This window comes from Cervus elaphus, chromosome 1 (genome assembly GCF_910594005.1).
Source record: "Cervus elaphus chromosome 1, mCerEla1.1, whole genome shotgun sequence".
Taxonomy (NCBI): Eukaryota; Metazoa; Chordata; class Mammalia; order Artiodactyla; family Cervidae; genus Cervus; species Cervus elaphus.
The window spans coordinates 88646925-88667385 of NC_057815.1; the positions used below are offsets into that span (position 1 = coordinate 88646925).

General features: G+C 41.7%; 1 protein-coding gene across 24 annotated transcripts in view; it reads right to left on the reverse strand.

The window, feature by feature from the left end:
* PHF21A (PHD finger protein 21A) overlaps positions 1-20461 on the reverse strand; it is a 193578-nt gene that overhangs the window by 37935 nt on the left and 135182 nt on the right. For 19 of the 24 annotated variants that reach the window (XM_043910511.1, XM_043910519.1, XM_043910429.1 and 16 more), the window contains 4 exons: positions 15863-16060; positions 9443-9694; positions 7272-7361; positions 3021-3314 (listed from right to left, as the gene is read on the reverse strand). In XM_043910511.1, coding sequence (XP_043766446.1) covers positions 3021-3314; positions 7272-7361; positions 9443-9694; positions 15863-16060 — 834 coding nt within the window. The remainder of the gene's footprint in view (positions 1-3020; positions 3315-7271; positions 7362-9442; positions 9695-15862; positions 16061-20461) is intronic. The other 5 variants (XM_043910535.1, XM_043910484.1, XM_043910500.1 and 2 more) reach the window with 2 other exon arrangements.

A 20461-nucleotide genomic window follows, 5' to 3' on the forward strand; every position in this document is an offset into this window, starting at 1 on the left:
TTACACCAATCAAGGTTAAAATTTGGATTGAGGGCAAAGCAAAATCCATCTTTTGGTCACTTGGCTTTGTTTTCCCCACTGGAGGGCAAAAAGTCACTACCTCAAATTTCCTTAAAGGGAAGACTGGGATTTGAAGATAATATGCAGGATAATATTCTCAACTTGGAAGTACTTTTTTTTTTTTTTAAGAGGATACTGTGTAGGTTTCTATATAAAATAATAAAGGCAAGTAGGGGAATGGGTAACAATCTGACCAATTTTCCCGTAGTACCTGGGGTTTTTTCAGCAGTCTAGCCTCGGGACATACACAGAAAGCTTTGTTGCAGGAGATGGGATGGGATGGCATGCATAAAAACTGAACATTAATTCCTGGGAACTAACTGTGCCAGGCACAGTTTAACAGACTTGAAGTGCCTTATGACTTTCTAGCACCCACAGGCGTTTAGCCGCATTTCACAGAATGCTGGAGAGGACAAAGACATGAAAGGAAGCAGGGGGGGGGGGGGGCTCTGATGTAGGTTCGTCTGGGTTTACCTACTTTTCTGCCTTAAATATGTTTCTAGCCTCAAAGCTCTTTAAACGTTACCACTCGGGTTCTCACAGCCACAATGTAAACGGCTTCTAATAAGGGATAAGACAGGGGCTCTCTCACCTGGGGTGGATAAGAGTTGCGGATGCCTAATGGGGGCGGGGGGAGAAGAGGTGAGACAACTGCTGTTACAGCTGATGCTACCTCTTTCCCTTCCTACAGGGAAGCCTTTGCAACTACCCAACCTGCCGTGCTTCCTCCTATGAAGGCAGAGCCACAGGACCTGCCCCAAATGCCCTAGAGACTGAGTTCCGTGATGGCACAGGCTTTCACTTACCAGCCCTCATGTCAGTACACGCAGCTTAACAGCTAGCACGGAGTCAACGCATTTTTATTAAGTGACTGCTATCATCCTAAACAAAAGAGCAGAAAGCAGAAAGGAACCCATCTAGCCTGGTCACATACACAATGGTGGGATACAGGTTTGGGTATCTCTATGAGTAGGCTGTAAGCGGTACTTCTGTGGCTACATATTGCCTATCTATGAGATCTCTGAAACAGCTCTAAATGAGACGCTGGAAATGAAATATGAAGAAAAAGGGGGAGACTAGAAAGATCTGAAGATAATCCTAAGAATGGAGTCTAAAGAGAATCCTTCTGACTGAGCTTGATAACCTGTAAGACTACTATGCCAAGTGGTCTGCTAAACTAGAACAGCAATGATTGCATTTGTTTATTAGACCAACAAGAAGGGAGCCCATGGAGTTCACTGCTAGTAAAGTTTTTTTTAATTTATGGATATATTTTTATGATATTATAATTAACATGAAGAGCTCTATCAATATATAAGGCTGAGATAGGAAAAGATATTCAAGATCTAATACGGAAAAAACAAGCTACAAAGTAATATATAATCTGATTTTGCCTTTTGCTTTAAAAAGAAAACATGGAGGAATATGGTGCTAAACTGCTAGCAGCAACTGAGAAGGAAAAAATTATGGGAAACGTTTACTCTCTTCACAGATCATGAGGGAATGCACTTTCTACTGTATGTATCTCTGTAATGTCTGGATTTTCTTTCAATATGTATCATCGTTATAATCAGAAAAAAATAAGAAATGTAAAAATGAAGTGAAATGGAAAAGATTCTTGTCTCCTAAAAATATCTTGATCAAATAAGAGCTCAAAGAGAAATAACATTCTAAAATAATGTTTTGAAACCACATTCTTCATAACTCTAAGGCTCCTCAGAGGTCCTCTGAGAGCCAGCACAGGATATGACGGCAGATGGTCTACAAACATGACTCCACCCAAACTCCTAAGCTTGGGCATCTTACTTTCCTTATTTCATATTGAAGTTCCGCTGATAATAAACTTGAAAACTTCTGATCTAAAATGCACGTTAAGTCATTTATCTCTAAATGTTCCTCAAAGCATTTCCTAGGGTTTGAGTAGGCTCCCCAGGAATAGATACGTGTTTTTGCTTGTATTTCCTGATATAAGATTGTGGTACCCAGATTCTTAGTGCCAAATTAGCAGCATTTATGAGCTGCCTGGTTAGAAAGCCGGTATTCCATGCATAAGGCTCCTCTGTTCGAGGCGGCCAAGGCAGCAGGAAGCCTTCTCATTTCCCACCATCTGGCCAGCCTCTCTGAAGCATGGTCAGCCACCCAGAAGCAGAAGATTCAGGATCACCAGAGACTATTTTCAGATGAATGAGGACTCAAGCCTGCGCAATTAGAAATAGGTCAATGACTTTTTAAAGCAACCTTCTTAAAAGAGCTTTGCTTTGCAAAATTCTTTCTTGTCATTGGTTTTTCTTTAAATAGAGTACGGTGACTGCCTATAAAGTCCTTCTTCTTGGTTTTAGAAGTCTTTCTGTCATAGAACCCTTATGTATTCTTGGAGGTTTAGTTCTACAGGCTTGCGTTTCTGACAGAAAATCTGATTTTAGAAATACAAATGAAAGGCTTCAATATTTGAGCTAAAATGGCTGTAACCTCTAGAGTTAAAAGAACGCATTTTAGAAATCTTAATTTTTCATTGGCTCCTCATTGTCTGTAATAGCCAGGGAAAATCTTTGTAATGAAATTCTTTTCCTTGTTTTGTTTATTCTTCCTGACTTTTATAGTGATATCCTCATCTGGATTCTCACTGGGCCGAAAGGAAGACGACATTTTCTGTTTACTTCCTTATCTGTGCTTCCTGACTGAGGGCAGCAGAACTCATCTGTGAATTTCTGCTTCTGAACCAGCAGGGGGAGCTCACTCACACAAGAATCAGAATTCACCTACAAGGAGATGGTGGGTAAAGCAACCCCAACTTTCTTCAGTAAGAATGGCCCTTTCGTGCTGTGGATAAATTATCTCCTGATAAGCAACTAACAATGGTGCTGGGATAAAGAGCCCTTGAGAAGATAGAGACCCCTTACAGACTGCCCAGCCTCAGTGGCAAAGCTACTGCCCAAAGCAGGTGCATACTGTGCCTGTACCTGTTTTTCAAGGCTTGGCTTGCTAAGCTGTACAGTCTGAGGTCCAGCGAGTCTGGTCCCTGGAGTAGCTATCACAATGCTGGTGAGCTGGGCCATGGGGAACGTTTTGGCTATGGTTGCAGTCTGCCCATTGACGACACGGACGGGGTGGATAGAATTCTGGGAGGTAGGGAGGGTCGTGGGGGTGAACTTGGTCAACATGACGGGCCTCTGGATAAGCTGAGGAGCTGCAAGCATGGGAGGAGGTGCTGGGGCAATAGGAATGTTATTCTGGGCCACAGGCTTGGGTCGAACCTATGGAGAAAGAAAGAACAATTATCGTATTACTAAAACTTCTCAAGTCCTATAAGCTTTAGACACTGCCAGATCTTCTACACTATATATGTGAAATGGTATTCAGTACAAATATTTATTGATAGCCACTTCAGAATTATCAATTCTATAGATCTCAGGATATATAATATTACAGAGATGCATCAGCTCTTAAGAGGATCCAGATGCTACCCTAGAATGTAGATTTTCTGATTCCAAACCATAGCTCCCTCTCCTATACCATGCCACCTCTTCAGGCTGAGGTCAGATGCCTAATCCAGAGACTGGTCCCACCCAGAACTTATGCCCAGCAATGGTAATAACGCTGCCAATGCCCTGAACTCACATTCTAAATTTCTTCGTACCCACAGCTTCAGTTCACTCTCATCTCTGGTTCTCTAACTCCCTGTTCTCAGCCAGTCCTTCTCTAAGTCTCCCTTCTGGCTTCCTGTACCTCTGCTCAATCCAAAATATAACTATTTCTCAGGGTTTTGTCCTGGAACCCCTTTACTTCCCAATGTCCTCACTCCTCCTGGGAATTCTCATGCATCCTACAGCTTCAACTGAAGACTTCCACACTTGGATCTTAGGACCAGACATTTCCTGAACTTCAGAATCATTTGTTCATCTCTCTGTTATCCATCTCTACTTGGAAATTTCACAAGAAGTTCAAAATCAACATGTCTAAAACTCATCAACTTCTTCCAATCCTTTCTTCTTATAATCATTACCTCAGTAAATGCCCCTTTCTGACTAGAAAAAAAAAAAAAAAAAACCACTTCAGAATCATTCCTAATGATTCCACTCTACCTCCGCTTCCTAAATCCTTCTCAAATATGTCTACTTTTCTATCCTCACTGCCACTACTCTAGCTGTATCATTTTACTGAAACAGTGGCAGAAAACTGTGATTAAATACATGGGATTATCCTTGCCTGTGTTCAAATCTTGGTTCTACCACTTACTAGTTAGCTGTGTAACCTGAGGTAACATACCTGATCTCTCTAAGCCAGTATTTTTTAAACTTTCTAAATTGTGACCTGGAGGCAAAATCCTTTCTCCTTATACATAAGAATTTGACCTTCAGTTAACTCTAGCTGTACACCCCTGGAAGCCTGATAACAGAAGAATGACAGCTATTTTAGTAGGAACACTGCTTATGGTAAAAACGACCGCTTGTTGCTAAATCAAATCTACTATTTCCATTACTTGCAAAAAGCATAGATAGAAATTTGCTATAAACACTTTTGAAAAAGAAGATGAGACACACCATGCTTTGGGTTTCCTAAAATGGGGCGACTCTTGTAACCAGGCATGTCCACTGCGGGGACCTTGAAAGTCACACCTATGAACTGTTGCAAGATACACTGGGCTCCTGAGAGGCATAAGGTTTCTGCTCCAGGGAGGCTCTCCCACTGTCCTGATGAAGACCTCATTTGCCTGTACCTGAGCAGTCCCTGGACAGCCGCAGAGACTGTTGTACGGATGCCTGTAGGGACTCCTACTGAAGAAAAATGTCTGATGCTACCTTGCTGGCAAGCGCTGGATTCTGTCCTGTATCATTCCAAGTGGACTGGTGCAGAGAGTGGCCCTTGATAGTCTTGTGAGTCTGAATACTTAGCTGCATCTAAGACAACCCTACAGTGTGTGCTGAAGATACATAATAGGAAATATGTTTCATACTGTAAACATAGATATTTATCTATACATAGACATTTATCTATACATCTATTTTTTTTTTTTAAACTCATGAAATAATACTTCATACTCTTAACATTTCCTATTCTGTTTTCTTCATTTTACTTAAAAACTCTGGTTACAGTCCACCAAATTGATTTCACAGTCTACTAACGGGTCATGACCCACCCTTTGAAAAACAGACTAAACCTTAGATTCTTATCTAAAAAAAAAAAACACCTACTTTCACAGAGTTGTTGTGAGGAGTAAAACAGATAACCCATGTAAAATGCCTACTACAATAAGTGGCACATAGCAAGATTCTCTAAACATTAGCTATTGTTAATTGTTGACACTGTCCCAACGGTTTCTCCTGCCACAGTCTAGACAATCACCAATCTATTCTCTACACAGTGTTAAGGGAGAATTTTCTAAAACAAAAATATAATCATGCCAAGCACTTGTTTGAGAATAATTTAATGGATCCTCACTGTTCCTAGGTAAGGCCCAATTCCTATAGAGCCTCCAAGGCTCCAAAGGCACTGGCCCATGGGCTTCTCCATCCTCACCTTACTCTGGCCTGAGTCAGCCACGTGGCCCACATGCTCAGCCACACCAAATCTCCTTTGGATCCTCAAGCCCACGTGTCTCTCGCCATTGTGGACTTGCATACATGTTCCTCTTTCTGCCCGGGACATTTTTATTTCTCCTCCATATAACTATGTCAAACTGACATCGTTAGGACTTTAGGTCTAAGATTGAATGTCAACTCTCCAAGAAAGCTTTCTGTAATACTCCAAGGATGAGCTGGGCATCCTTCTCACGTGTTCTCAGACTGCACGGTACTTCCAATGATTGTTCAGTCGCTCCGTTGTGTCCAACTCTCTGCAACCCCGTGTACTGCAGCACGCCAGGCTTCCCTGTCCTTCACCACCTCCTGGAGCTTGCTCAAACTCATGTCCACTGAGCTAGTGATGCCATCCAAACATCTCATCCTCCATCACCCCCTTCTCCTCCTGCCCTCAATCTTTCCCAGCATCAGTGTCTTTTCCAGTGAGCTGGCTTTTTGCATCAGGTGGCCAAAGTATGGGAGCTTCAGCTGTAGCATCCATCCTTCCAATGAATATTCAGGGTTGATTTCCTTTAGGATTGGCTAATTTGATCTCCTTGCTGTTCAAGGGTCTCTCAGGAGTCTTCTCCAGCACCACAGTTTGAAAGCATTAGTGGACACAGTGATTGCCATACATGTGTCAGAAGCTGCATGAGGCTGAGAACCATCTTGAAACCCTCATATCCACAGTTCTTAGGGCCCTTTTGATACCTATAGCATTAAGGATTTACCTGATAAATTATTGATTTATCTCATGTTAGCACTGCCCATCCCCCTCCCCAAGGCAATTCAGAAATCACTAATTTTTTTCCCTTCTCTCTTTGTCTGAAAGCTGAGGCCTCAAATAGGAATACCCAATCTTTCTACCAGGCAAGTCAACTCCCCATCAAAGTCCATACTGGGACAATTCTGGTAGTCTGTCATGAGAACGGTGAGTTTGGCCCACTTGCTGGAAGAATGCTCTCATGAGAATATGGGCAATGTTACTTGGGTCTGGGTAGAAAGCTCCCTGTACAGCCTCCTAGTCTAAATCTTCATTAGCAAGACTCTGTGTTCCAGTGTAATGCTCCGTGCCATCACTTTCCAGAGAACAGAATGCTTTCTACTGGTTGAGTTGCTACTGTCTCCTCCCTAACTCTCCTCAGCATATGGGGTTCAGGGGCGGGGCAGAGAAGTGAGAACTGCATTCCTTCCCCACTGGCAGGCAGTTCTGGCTAAATTCTTCCAGTAAGTCAATGTCATAAGGTTGAAAACGGTGCTATTTTAATTATTTTAAGCTTAGGACAAATTCCCTTTCCATACATCCCTCTGCTACAGCATTTTGTCATTGCTAAAAAAAACCCTGAAGATAACATAAGCTTCTTCTGTGGGACTTCCCTGGTGGTCCAGTGGTTAAGACTCTGTACTTCCACTGCAACGGGCATGGGTTCGAACCCTGGTCAGGGAACTGAGATCCCACATGCCATGCGGTGCGGCCAAAAAAAAAAAAAAAAAGGCCTTCTTCATGGTATACAGATCTGCAGCTAGAATCTTTAGCTAAGTGGGATCTGAATACAGCTGAATTGACAAGTACATTATAAGCTGCTTCGAAAGGGTCCACAAGGATTCTTGTCTCACCTAACCCATCACTGGGCTTGTCACTGATTTACTCACCTGTGGAAGAAAGTTTGGACGTGGAGTGAGTCTAGGAGGGGGGATAAACTGTGGTACTTTGATGGGCTGAGGAGGTGTTGCCTGAACCTGCTAAAAAAAATGAGAAAGACAAATCAGAGGGGAAAATAATTATTCAATAAAAAATAAAAGCTAGGCATCCTTTTTTTTTTTCAGAGTATAACTGCTTTACAGTGTGTGTTAGTTTCTGCTATACAACAAACTGAGTCATCTATACGTGTGTGTATACCCCCTCCCCCTGAGCTTCCTCCCACCCCTCACGGGCGTCACAGAGCTCCAAGCTGCGCTCCCTGTGCTACAGGCAGCTTCCCACCAGCTCTCTGTTTGACATGTGGTGGTGCACACACGTCAGTGCTACTCTCCGATTCGTCCCACCCTCCCCTTCCCGCGTCCACATGTCCATTCTCTACGTCTGTGTCTCTATTCCTACCCTGCAAATAGGGTCATTGGAACTATTTTTCTAGATTCCATATATATGCACCAATATGTGATATGTTTCTCTTTCTGACTTACTTCACTCTATATGACAGATGCTAGGTCCATCCACGTCACTACAAATGACTCAATTTTGTTTCTTTTTATGGCTGAGTAATATTCTGTTGTATACATGTACCGCATCTTCTTTATCCATTCAGATGTTGATGGACATTCACGTTGCTTTCCGCTGTCCTGGCTACTGTAAATAGTGCTAAAGCTCGGGACTCTTAAAGGGTTTTCAGCGTCACTATTTTCTTGATCAGACAGTATTTTCTACAAGCTTTCACTGGAGAATTAACCATCTGAATTAACATCACCTTAAGAAACTTTCTTATTCTCCTGCTTGAATGCTTTGCCCCATAAAGTGAACCAATCGCATTTGTTTCCTTACACCTCTAATGTAGAACATAACAGACTCAGCAGTCTTAGACGATTTCCTCTGACATTCAAGAACTCCTGCACTTGTGTATTTTAAAAGTCAACACTGATTCCAAAGTAAAATCAAACTTGCAGCCTGGACAGATGGGCTTTTTCCTAATATGAGAGTTTTACCTAACAGTGAATGGCTTTCTTCCTACAGAGAATTCTCTAACTCTCAGCATCTGTCTGAGTTATTTGGCTGCTTCCCTAAAGATTCCTGGGTAAGAAGCAGAGCTTCCCTTTAAGGCCCTCTAGCTTCACTCACCACTGGTCATTATTTGAAAGCCATCAAGAGCCCTTAGCTTTCACTTTAAAAATGGACCTTTAAACTGCAATTTGGATATATTCTGAAAACACTGGTTTTTAGACGGTTTTACCCTAGAAATCTCAAGAACAATTTTTGTTCAGGAACCTCTTCCTTCCAGAGGTCTTTTTTTTTCTGATGGACCTTGGAACGGACAGGACACTGTCATTTGTGGGTTTCTTAAACATTTTTAAAGCGCCCCAACTAACTCCAGTACTTCCTGGGTGTGATTTCAAGGAAGAGTGAACTAAAAAATTGAGCAGGGCATCTCCCCTGACTTAGCAGTACAGCACCAGAGCTTTCACGTTTCACAGGGAGGACTGTGGATAGGATGCAGGGAGAGATACATGAAACCGCGCAAACGCCCCTGTGAAGGACACTTTCCCCCTTTAAGTCAAGTCATATTTTGGCCATCCTTGGTGTCAGGACACCTCTACAGTTATTTAAATAGACAGTGTGTGTGTCAGTCGCTCAGTCGTGTCCGACTCTTCACAACCCCATTAACTGCAGCCTGCCAGGCTCCTCGGTCCATGGGACTTTCTAGGCAAGAATACTAGAGTGTGTTTCCATTTCCTTCTCCACGGGATCTGCCCAACCCAGGGATCAAACCTGGGCCTCCTGCACTGCGGACTCTTTACTGTCTGAGGCACCAGGGAAGCCTCAACTACTAGAGTGGGTTGCCATGCCCTCCTCAGGGCATCTTCCCAACCCAGGGACCAAACCCAGGCCTTCTGCATTGCAAGTATATTCTTTACTGTCTGAGCCACCAGGGAAGCCCCTATAGATAGTAGGAAAGCCATATTCCCTCATCAGCCCCAAAGGCGAATTTGGTATGGTAGAAGACTGACGGAGACTGAAAAATCCAGCAGGAGCGCAACCTGGATATAACTCTACAAGTGCATATCCCGAACCCTCTCATGTGGGCACACGCGAGGAGCAGCTGCTGGCTTACCAGAGTGACTGTGTTTTTTGCCACAATTTGGACAGCCTCTGCCCCAGGCCCAGGGACCTTACTCGACGTCTGGAGGTTGACTGGCGTGTTCTGCACGTCAGTGCTGAGCACAGCCTTCTGACTGTTGATGGCGGTCACCATAGCAATGGTAGGTCTCTGGCCCACAACAGAGGCAGGCATGGTCGCAGTTGCTGCTTTCAGGACGAGAGGTAGTGTCTTTGTGGTAATCATAGAAGCTGTAGTTACAGTCTTCTAGGAGACATGGAGAACAGATATTAGGACACTGAAGTGTCATCCCACTAAAGAAAATGCTAACCTCCAGAAGAAAACAAAGCAATGGTTCTCATAATCAGTCAAGCTTTTTCGTGTAACATTTCTTTTATGTACATAGAGCACAGTTCTGACTACAGGGCAAGACAATGTCAAGTTTGCCAGAGTTCTCAAATTTAGCTTCAAGTCTGTTTATAGTAATAACTGCAAGATAATACGGCCGCAGGATTTTCAACAAGGAAAGGAGTGGGTTTACAGATAGAGAATATGAGTGTAACTATTTCTTCTGGTTTTTAAAATTTTTGCTTGCTCTCAATTTAAACTTTGTAAAAGTTGCAAATTAATGAGGTACACACCATCTCTTTAACTGTTACAACCTCATCAATATGAAGAAACTTATCATATAATTCTGGTTATCTGCCTTCTGTGACACAGAGGCTTGGATAAAAGGACAGTCAGTGTCTTTAACTCTTTTGAGTGGAGAGGAGGAGAGGAAACTCACATGAGAATTAGCACAACTGCTGCCTCAAAGGCAGTAAATTCCCAATTCTAGATAATGAAACCTATTAACCAACTAGTATAGTAAATATCAGCTCTTGATACCAAAGGGATATGTCACTACCAACAATCTTTTCTCTGGAGGACTGCTGCAGAAGTGATTAAAGAACCAGAAAAAGGTGATGGGGTGGAAACAAACACCTGAGTTTCAGAAAGTCTGATAGATCAGAGTCTGAACTAAGGTGAGAGGACTTCACTGATGCTCCACAAGCACTACTGCAGCTTTGGAGCTGTATTTTTCTAGATTCTTCTATCAGCATAATTAAAGGAGCCAGCTACAAAAGAAGAAAATATAAACAATCTCATTTCATGGTGCATACACCTATTGAATGCTACTAGTCACTCAATATAGAGATGTTTCAGAAACCTGAAAATACACCTGGTCTAACTTGTTGGTTCTCATTTTAATATTACCATATTTCATCTTTTTCTCTTACTCTATACTTGCCCTGTTCAGTTTCGTAGCTAATAGCCACATGTGGGTATTCAAATTTAATTAAAACAAAATAAAGATTAAAGTATCGGTTCCTCAGTCACACTAGCCACATTGATAGTATTTACAGCCAACATGTGACTGGCGGCTACCAAACTGGCCAGTGGAGTTTTACAGAGAGTTCTATTGGACAAGCGCTGCCCTCAACCAGGGTGAAGGACCCCACTCTCCCTGAAAGAGATTTGAACAAATTCCTTTGTGAATTTCTATTTCAGTGTTTATGCAAGTCCTTAAGTCATTTGGTTCTAAGTAATTTTTCTGCCTTAAACATTTGCATGACAATACATTTGCATGTGTTATCTAACTTTTTAACACCCTTTTTTTAACCAAAAACAGGTAATAAGCTGACCTCAACTATCCCATATTCAGAATAATTAGCGCTCCTTATTGATGCCTACAATTAATATCACCCAAATACGTTTCCTCTTCCCTTAGTCAATGATACAAGATGACTTATTTTCCTTGCCACTGTCCTCTCCAGTGCAAAATGGGAGTGAAAGGGGAAACACTGATAATTATTATTTATCTTGGGAGGTAGCAGGCCATCCACTCCCTATCAGTGATGAAAACCAAATAAAAGCGAAATGCTACTTATCATTAGAAATGTTACAGTAGTATAGCAGCAAGGACTGACTTTATCCTACCAGCTATCTTAATATCTGTTTTGAACCCAGTGTGGTATTAGTTCTATCTTTCAATTTAAAACGTTTAAATACACAGAACTTTTGAAGTGGTGAGCAAGTCACACCAGATGGCATTCAATCCTGGTACCACCACGAGTTGTGGAAGGAAAGCTATAATCAGCAGAACTCACTGACATGGATTTTAAAAACATGTGTGCATGTTGTACTACTTTAAGAGGGTCAGTATACTTCTGTTTGAAATATGCTTGGTTCAGGTTAAGTCATTATCAATTTTCTGAATAATTATCCTTAAAAAGTGAGTAAAACCTCAAACTAACCTGAATTATATACTTACCATTAACTGCAACACTAAAAAGCACTGAATTCTAACAAGTGTGTTCACACGTTAGCATTTTTATTCTACTTTAGAAATATTTAGTTGTAGCAAATTTCACTCCATGTCTTCTAGCAGCTACATAACTCTCTTTGTCTATAAAGGCCCAAGACCTAGTACTGCATGTTCTGATGAAAAGCTTTTGATGAATATATTTGCTAACCATTTACTGACATCAGGTATTGCCACAAGTAATGCTTAGCTCTTTATTCCTGGTCTGGTGCTTATTCTATTCTAAGTACTGCTGCTGCTGCTGCTGCTGCTAAGTCACTTCAGTCGTGTCCGACTCTGTGCGACCCCATAGATGGCAGCCCACCAGGCTCCCCTGTCCCTGGGATTCTCCAGGCAAGAACACTGGAGTGGGTTGCCATTTCCTTCTCCAAGGCACGAAAGTGAAAAGTGAAAGTGAAGTCGCTCAGTTGTGCCCGACTCTTAGCAACCCCATGGACTGCAGCCCACCAGGCTCCTCCGTCCATGGGATTTTCCAGGCAAGAGTACTGGAGTGGGGTGCCATGGCCTTCTCCAATTCTAAGTACTAGGGAACACAAACCGATCCTGGGGTTCTGAATTTAGATGACAAAGAGAATCTAAAATTTTGATATCCAAACCCAATGAAAACCTCTGAGTTGTTCTGGCAGGAGGAAGAGAAGACACAGAGAAGAGAGATGTCCCAAAACAAAGAAAGTTATTTTTATGGAAGCTGATTAGTCCTTGACTGGTTGATGTGGTCCAAGTATGATCTCTTTCAAGAGATCACTAACTAGAAGTTAATGCAGAAAATACATGGCAAGAAGTACTGACAGCAAAATCTTTTTATTTTTTTGCTAAGTTACTGGATTTTTATGGTCACATGTGGCTAGTGGCTGCAAAGCATAAGGTACTGAATTTAAAAAGACAGGCTCCAATGTACAAATCAGAACTTAGAGGGATTATTACTATGAGCTCTAATTAACTTCCACATCTATTTCAGATTGTTGGTTTAGTTTTGAACGGAAGGTAACAGTTGTACACCTGGACAGCTATCAGTAGAATGCCAGTCCCATTTGTCTATAAGCCTTTATTTTCTATTTGGTTTTATTAATTGCATGCTTCTTTACACCTGTATTCATTTAAAATGACAGAGTTGTGAATATAAGTTGAAGAGTACACCTGTGTTCAACTGTTCTTTCACTGTTTTCTGTAGATTGGAAAATTTTCAAAATATACATACAAACATGAGTTGGAGTTAGCTAAGTAAAGGGAACAGGTTTCCTTCCCCCCTCCCTCCCTCTCCCCAGCCTTGGTACATGCTAATCACCCAACTTAGAATAAAACGCTTGCTCTTCCTAGCATCTCCTCCTTGCTTACACAGATCGCTCAATTAATAGTTAATCCTTTCTGGACTGATACATTTAGTATATGCCATATAGTAAACTTCCCATTTGTCCCTGACTTCATGAACCTTTAGTGACTCCCTGTGACTGCCAAAAACTCCCAAAGTTCTGCCACACGTTAGAGAGCTTCCACAAGCTAGCCTCTTCCTACTTCCTGGCTCTATCTCCCTCTCCACCACTTCCTGGAATCCAAGCTCCAGCCACATCAGCCTCCTTGCTATTCCCAAGGCACGCGTTTCCTTTCTGTCCATACTTTTGTTCACACTGCTCTCTGCACTGTGATGCTCTTTCCCCTCTGCTCCATCACGGAACTCTCTTATCTGTCAAGGCCCTGATCAAAAACCGCCTTCTTTATGCAGCACTCTCTGGTCCCTCTGGTCGATAGTACTGTCCTCTGGTATTTTCACAGCTCCTCACTGGTGTTTTCATGTTTTCTTGTTAGCTGTTTACATCTGCCTCTCTTCTAAATTTTTTAAGTTCTTGAAGACAGAAACCCTGTCTTATTTGTGAATCTGTCCTCTCCAGTGCCCAGCACAGGGCTTGCATATAGTAGAGACTCAATAAATATTTGCGTAATTAATGAAAATAATTATCATAGTTTACGAGATTCTAGGCAGGGACATTGTTGTTGTTCAGTTGCTAACACATTACTACCTCTCTGTATACTAAAAGCTAGCATATAAGCAGCACCCGATAAATAATGATGGACAGTTTACTATAAAAACAAAACCCCCAAACTTGAAGATCTTTTGGCTTTTATCATTTAAAAAAAAAAAAAGCAATATAAAACAAGCTTAGCTAAATTAGTTAAATTATCAGATAGGCTACCAGATGGAGATGCCACTGTCTTGGGCGTAGCCCCGGGCCCCTTACTATTGCCATCCCCAACCAGCATGGACTCCGATTGCCAGGGAGGGGCAGCGATCGCTTAAGTATCAGGTAAGCCTTTCCTCTCATTTGTGCAGTATGGGATGGTACTTGAAGAAAAAGTTTTCCATGGGTTAACAGAGAAAACTCCTAGTACCAGGAAACAGTGAATTCTACCAAACTCCTTCCATGTAAACACTTTCTGATCAAACTGTACTTTGGAAAGAGAACAACCAATCCAACTCTGTTAAAAACTCTAAAAGAAGTAAACTGATAGGCGACCTTTTAGAAGAAACACAAGTCCTGGTCAGCGGGGTTTAAAAGCCAGTTTGAATGCCTCATTTCCAAATAGCCTTGGAGATCAGGGTAAAAATGATGCAGGCCACTCTAGCTACCTGATTTACAATGGGGACTCTTCCATTTTTTCTTCTTTGGCATTTTATATAATGTCAGTATTTCTCTTTTGGACACTGTATAGCAGTTTAGAGTAGCAAATGGACAGATTTTTCAGTCAGAATATCTGGGTTCAAATCCTTGCTCCATCACATAACACTTAAATGATTTTAGGCAATTACTAATTTCTCTGTGCCTTCCTTAGTTTTCTTCTCTAGAAATCAGAGATAATAACAATAATGCTGTCCTAGTAGGGTTTGGGTGAGGACTGTCCACATTGTACATGTAAAGCGCTTAGCAGAGTGCCAGTATAACTTTATAATATAACCTCTATCAAATGTTAACTGCCTTCAGTAACCTTCAGTATTTCTATAAGTATTTTTTTGCATTTGCAAAATATTGTATATGAACCAGTCCAATGTACATAAACAGTGACTATCCAAGTAAACTATAATCTTTTGCTCTACATATAAAGATATGGTGGAGATGGTGTTGGTGGGTGAGCGGTGTCCATGCTTAGGTTTCAGAAGATCCCCAAATCCTTGACACCATGTGCAAAAATGACTGTATTAGGTGTGAATGTGTATTTTTCTGGGGAGGGAATCCATGGCTTTACAGAGTCTTAGAGGAGTCTGTGTTGTCACCTCCAAAGACCAAGAGCTACTGTTGAAGAGTCCCATTTTAAAAGGTATGCCCACACTACATATAAGAGTGTGGAGATCAAGCTTGATTACTTCTCTTAATTGAATCATTCCTAAATACATCCTTTCTGTGTGTCTTGAATGCCTTAATATCCTTACATTATGTGGTAGTAAAATGCCCTTTTCAGTAAAATCATTTATTTGCACAGCTACACCAATTAGAATGTTCTTAAGCTTTCCACTCCTTACCACTATTTTTGACCTGCAGCTTCCATTTCAGATTTCCTTCACTGTATGAGAACTAATACATATTCTCATATGAGATGACTATGAACTTGGAAGTGAATATTTCACTTCTATGAAATGTATCACCTTCTAAATGCCTCTTCTACTGGTCCCCTGGGCATTAATCCTGGAATATTTCCACACCAACTGCTAAGCATTCCAGAAAAACAATCCCTGAAGACGTCAAGTCACAGAGACATTTAGAACAAGTGTAAATAAACACTTTCAGAAATTCAAAATAAGACTTTAATTCTGCTCTAATACAGAGACGTGATTTTTCTTTGATTATCTTTTCCCCTTCTTTGGACACACAGGAAATCATTTTAACTTTTACTCCTTGGTGATGTTATTTCTTTCTGCCAATGAATTCCAAGTGATTGTTATCCCAGACACAGTATAAAAAAGCAACCAGAAAAACTTTAGTCCAGCGCTGGCTCGGCTTGTCAGCGCGGGCTGAGGCAGGACCCGGTTCTCCGAGCGGTGACAGGCCGCCCGCGGCCCGGAGCGCGGGTGCCCGGCGTACCTGTGCGGCGGTCAGGCCGGGGGCGGGCGCGGCCGGCTGCGCGTGGTGGTGGTGGTAGGGCGGCTGCAGCGGCGGCAGGGGCGGCGGCTGCGCCGCTGGCAGCTTGCTCTCAGACTGCGGCAACGGCTGGATCTGGAACTTGTCCGGCTGTTCCTGCTTTACTATCAGGTTCTTCCGCAGCTGTTCGACGACTCTTTTCTACCGAGGACAAAAGGGAATGAAACCTATTAGAATACTGTTCTATCAGCTGTGGAGAAATAGGCAGCAACTATATGCCCTGACAGCGTCTCTGGAACCAGCTAAATCTAACACTTGTTACATTTAACATCCAGACAACAGATTAAGACAACAGAGGAGGAACCCACGGCATAAGAAGCACTTCATATGAACGGAAGCTGAGTCACAGACGAGAAGAGACGCTACAGGAGGGCACACTGCAGAGCTGAGACTCCTTGACTATCATGACTTCGTGTGCCGGGCTGGAAGGACAGTTTAAAGTAGCAGTAAATACATGATTCTGGAGATACACTGCCGCAATTCAAATTTCAGTTCCGCTACTTACCAGTTATATGACATTGGTCAAGTCACATAACCTATCTGTGCTTCAACTTCCTGTTCTATAAAATGAGGTAATTAACAATAACTTTAAGACTCTTCCAAGTACCAAGATGCCTCATGTAAAGTACTCAGAATTATTAGTGGTGTACATTGTTGGTCATTTTTTTTCTTTTGCATCTGATAACATAGATACCAGTCATACTGGTTTTTATTTAAACAAAACTGGTTTTTATTTAAACAAACATCATGTATGTACCCCAGTTTAACACATTAAACAGACTTTAAGAAACCTTGATTCCACCACTATGTGATATACACAACAGAGACTTTACTGAAACAGGTAACTCATGTAACAGGATTACTAAAACTTTGTTTAGGCAGAGTAGGGTTTTCAGTACATGGGATGAAATTTTTAAATAAATTTTTTCCCTGTCTTTATTAAAATCAAAGAAAATGGTGTGTTCAGAAACCTTTGTGACTATAATACTACATTTCAACAAAGTTACGCTCCACGCAGGCACAGACTTAACTTTGTTCACAACTAAACTCTGCATCTAGAAGTACATGGCTAAGTGAATGTCTCTTCACATGATGTTGGAGCGGTGGAACTGAAGACTGGCAAATGGCTCAGAGAAAGTACACTAACCATTTGGGGCCTGACTTGGGCTCTGACTCTCCGGCCCTAATGGCTGAAGCAAGTCTAAGCAGCACTCCTCATTTACACTTTTGAGGTGAGTTCACCAGCTGAGGTTTGTTACTTCTGACAAAAGCAGATTGCTATTTTCTAATATAGATTTTAAATAGAGAAAAAGAAGTAAATGAAGATTGCTAAATGAGGGGTTAAGTGAAACCATAAGGGCCAGGCTGATTTTCACATTCCTGCTTATGACTCTAACCAACTTCACTACACAATACTCTCTAAAGAAGCCAAACCTGCAGGTTATGTGCTTAACCTATTTGAACATTAAGATATTTGCAAAATGGATTTTTTTTTCAGTGTTAAGCCAATACAAAATACATTAATAATAATAATAAAAAATACAATAAATATAATAATATATAAATATAAAAATATAAAATATAATAAAAATAATAAAATAAAAATAATAATAATAAATTGTTTTTTTTTAACTGATTCTTTTTAGGTAATGAAAATATCATTTAAAGGCTGGTGAAGGAAGAGTAGGTTACACTTTATACTCTGCTAGCACTGCCTCTCTGAGAAGTTAAACATTAAAAAGAAAAAAGAAAGATGCAGAGTTCAAAGTATTTCCAGAAACCATCTGCAGAACATGAAAAATGCAAATTAATAAAAATATAAAATTCTTATAAAAATAACTTTCAAGTCTTCAAAATCCTATTTCTCAAATATAGAAGGCAGAGTAATAGAATGGATATAGTTTAAGAGAAGGGGAGTAATAGCAGTGGTGCTATGGATAATTCTACGCATCACATGTAGATTTTATTACTTGGTGACTGCCAAAACATTTAGACATTTAACAATTAAATAATTATTTAGAGCTGCTTTCAGTCCCCCTCCCCAACATATTAATCAGCATTAATTAAACATATTAACAAACTAGGTAAAGCGCAGCACCGGCAGCCAAATAAAGGGACTAGAGAATCTTTACCAAAACAAAAACAAACCTCCCAGCTCAGATCAGGGTGGGGAGGAGAAACAACACAAACACAAATGGGATACCTGCCAAAAAGTATACTTTGAACAAAAACAGCACCGGAAACTAAATCATTACTATACCAGGCACAAAAGGAAAGGGTGTTTTTCTCCTCTCCAGCCATCCTTGGGAAATTCACTGTGCTCTTCCACTTACTGCCTAACCGTGTTAAACGAGAAAGAAGCAAGAGACAAAACTCGGGACCCACTCGTCTTGTTTTGTGCAACAGGAGGGAACAGTAGGGGAAGGAACAAGAAAGGGATGCAGGCTAGTACTCTGCGGCCATATGGCTAGAGCAAGGTGACCAATCAGAACCAGAATCAGGACCGTGGGAGTCAGTGAGTCACCAGGGTTCACGACTGTTCCTCCCCCGGGGCCTGAAACAAAGAGGGGAGGGGGGATGGGATCATAATACCTGCAAACTTACTAGTCCTTGAGAAGAGGCAAAGAAGAAAAGAGAGCGAGCTGTGCAGATTGGACACAGGTCAGATCATATGAGCTGTGTAATGCTTCCTCTGAAAGAAGGCGCTGGCATATTTCGGAGAGCCGCTCAGAAATGCACTGCCCCGGCAGTCCTTGCTGTGTTCACCAGAAGATGAGAAGAATATCCAGCATGTAGTTGTGCATGTCTATGGATTTTTTAAAAATCAAGGTTCACGTTGATTCTTTACGTCAATTAAACTCCTATTCACTGCATTTTGAAAACCAATGCTCTAAAGTTAGGTGAGTTCTGGAGTGGAGGTGCTCCTTCCTTATGAGCACAGAGACTCTGCACACTCTTTTAAGGACCAGCTAATAAAGGAGAGCTGCCCTGTGCAGTACTTGGCTCTTCCAGGTTCCACATCCAGGCTTGTTCTAGTTCAGTCTTGTAGCTGTTGCAAATAACGACAATCACATTAACTTCAGTAAGACCCTGATCTAGGCCTGCACCAGTTCTGGGTGGCAGTGAGGGAATACAGCTACAGTATTTCATAACTCTTAGCTTGTGGGGTCAAACGAAGTTCTTAAATAAGAACTTCACAGGCAGTGAGCCTGCATACTCTTGCTATTGTGTGTTTTAAACAAAGAAATCATGACTTCTGCTAGTCATCGATGAAGGTTATACTAGCATAAGCAACTAGGTATTTTCAATGTTATTCACATATCTTCAACTTAAACACTGTAATTATCTTGGAACATTATCCTGAAGCTTCAAGAAAAGGCAAAGTCTCACAAACTGGCTGTTCGTCACTCACTAAATGCTGGGAAAGACTGAAGGCCAGAGAAAGGAACAGCAGAGGATGAGATGGTTAGAGAGCAACCGACTCAGTGGACATGAATCTGAGCAAACTCCAGGAGACAGTCTGGAGGGACAGGGAAGTCTATCGTGCTGCAGTCCACGGGGTTGCAAAGAGTTGGACACGACTCAGCAACTGAACAACAACAACAAAAAAGTCAGGAGGGAGGAGAGGAGGGACAAAAGAATTGAAAAAGGAAAAGCTGGAAAGAATGAAGGCAGAAAGGAGAGAGAAAAGGCTAACAATTTGTTATCTTCTCTCCTTAATATATTTTCTATAAACAACAGGCCAGTGTGCCAGACATCCAGAATGGCTAGTACTGCCCCCTTCAATTCATCTGTCAAGAAGTGCTCCAGAAACCCAGCATGTGATTCCAAGCCTCCGATTCCCTTGACATTCGCATCACTAGGTTTCATCGGGGTTTGTTAAGGCAGAAGGGTTCAGAGTCCCTGACACGTGAAGTCACAGTTTCTGAGACAGGTAGTCACTGTGATAAATACTGTGACATTCAGCAATACTATCAACGTGTTCACACGACAGCAAGACAGACCCCAAAGAAAAACACAGAAGTTTATAGGCTCAATTCAACAGAAAATCAGGTTCATTTTTCTGAAATGTAAGTCAATCATTCCAAGTGCCACGACCTTTGTCAATACAGAAGGGAGATGGAATAGAGGAAGAACAGCCTACTCTTCCACTCAGGCCACCAATTTATTCCCATCAAACACTCACACAAATTCAGAAAGCTTCACTCAAGAGCAACTCCAGACACAAGCCCTGCCCTCCACAACCGCACACTGTGCTCCAAGGCTCTGCTTCCCCACACAGGGACTCAGCTCGCTGGCGTTCCACTCAGCGTCACCTCTCCGAGCAGCAGTTACGAGAGGGCCACACCCACTCAGACATCTTCCCAACTTCGTCTTTTTTCCTCTGTGATCAACCACACAGTCAGGAAATATAACCCTGCCCCTTCACAGAAACTCATAGAGGCATGTGACTCTTCACAAATCCAGAAAGTCAAGAAAAAAACGTTACCCATTTTCATACCTAAAATGCAATGGAAGAACTTTCCAGGTCTTAAGACTTAC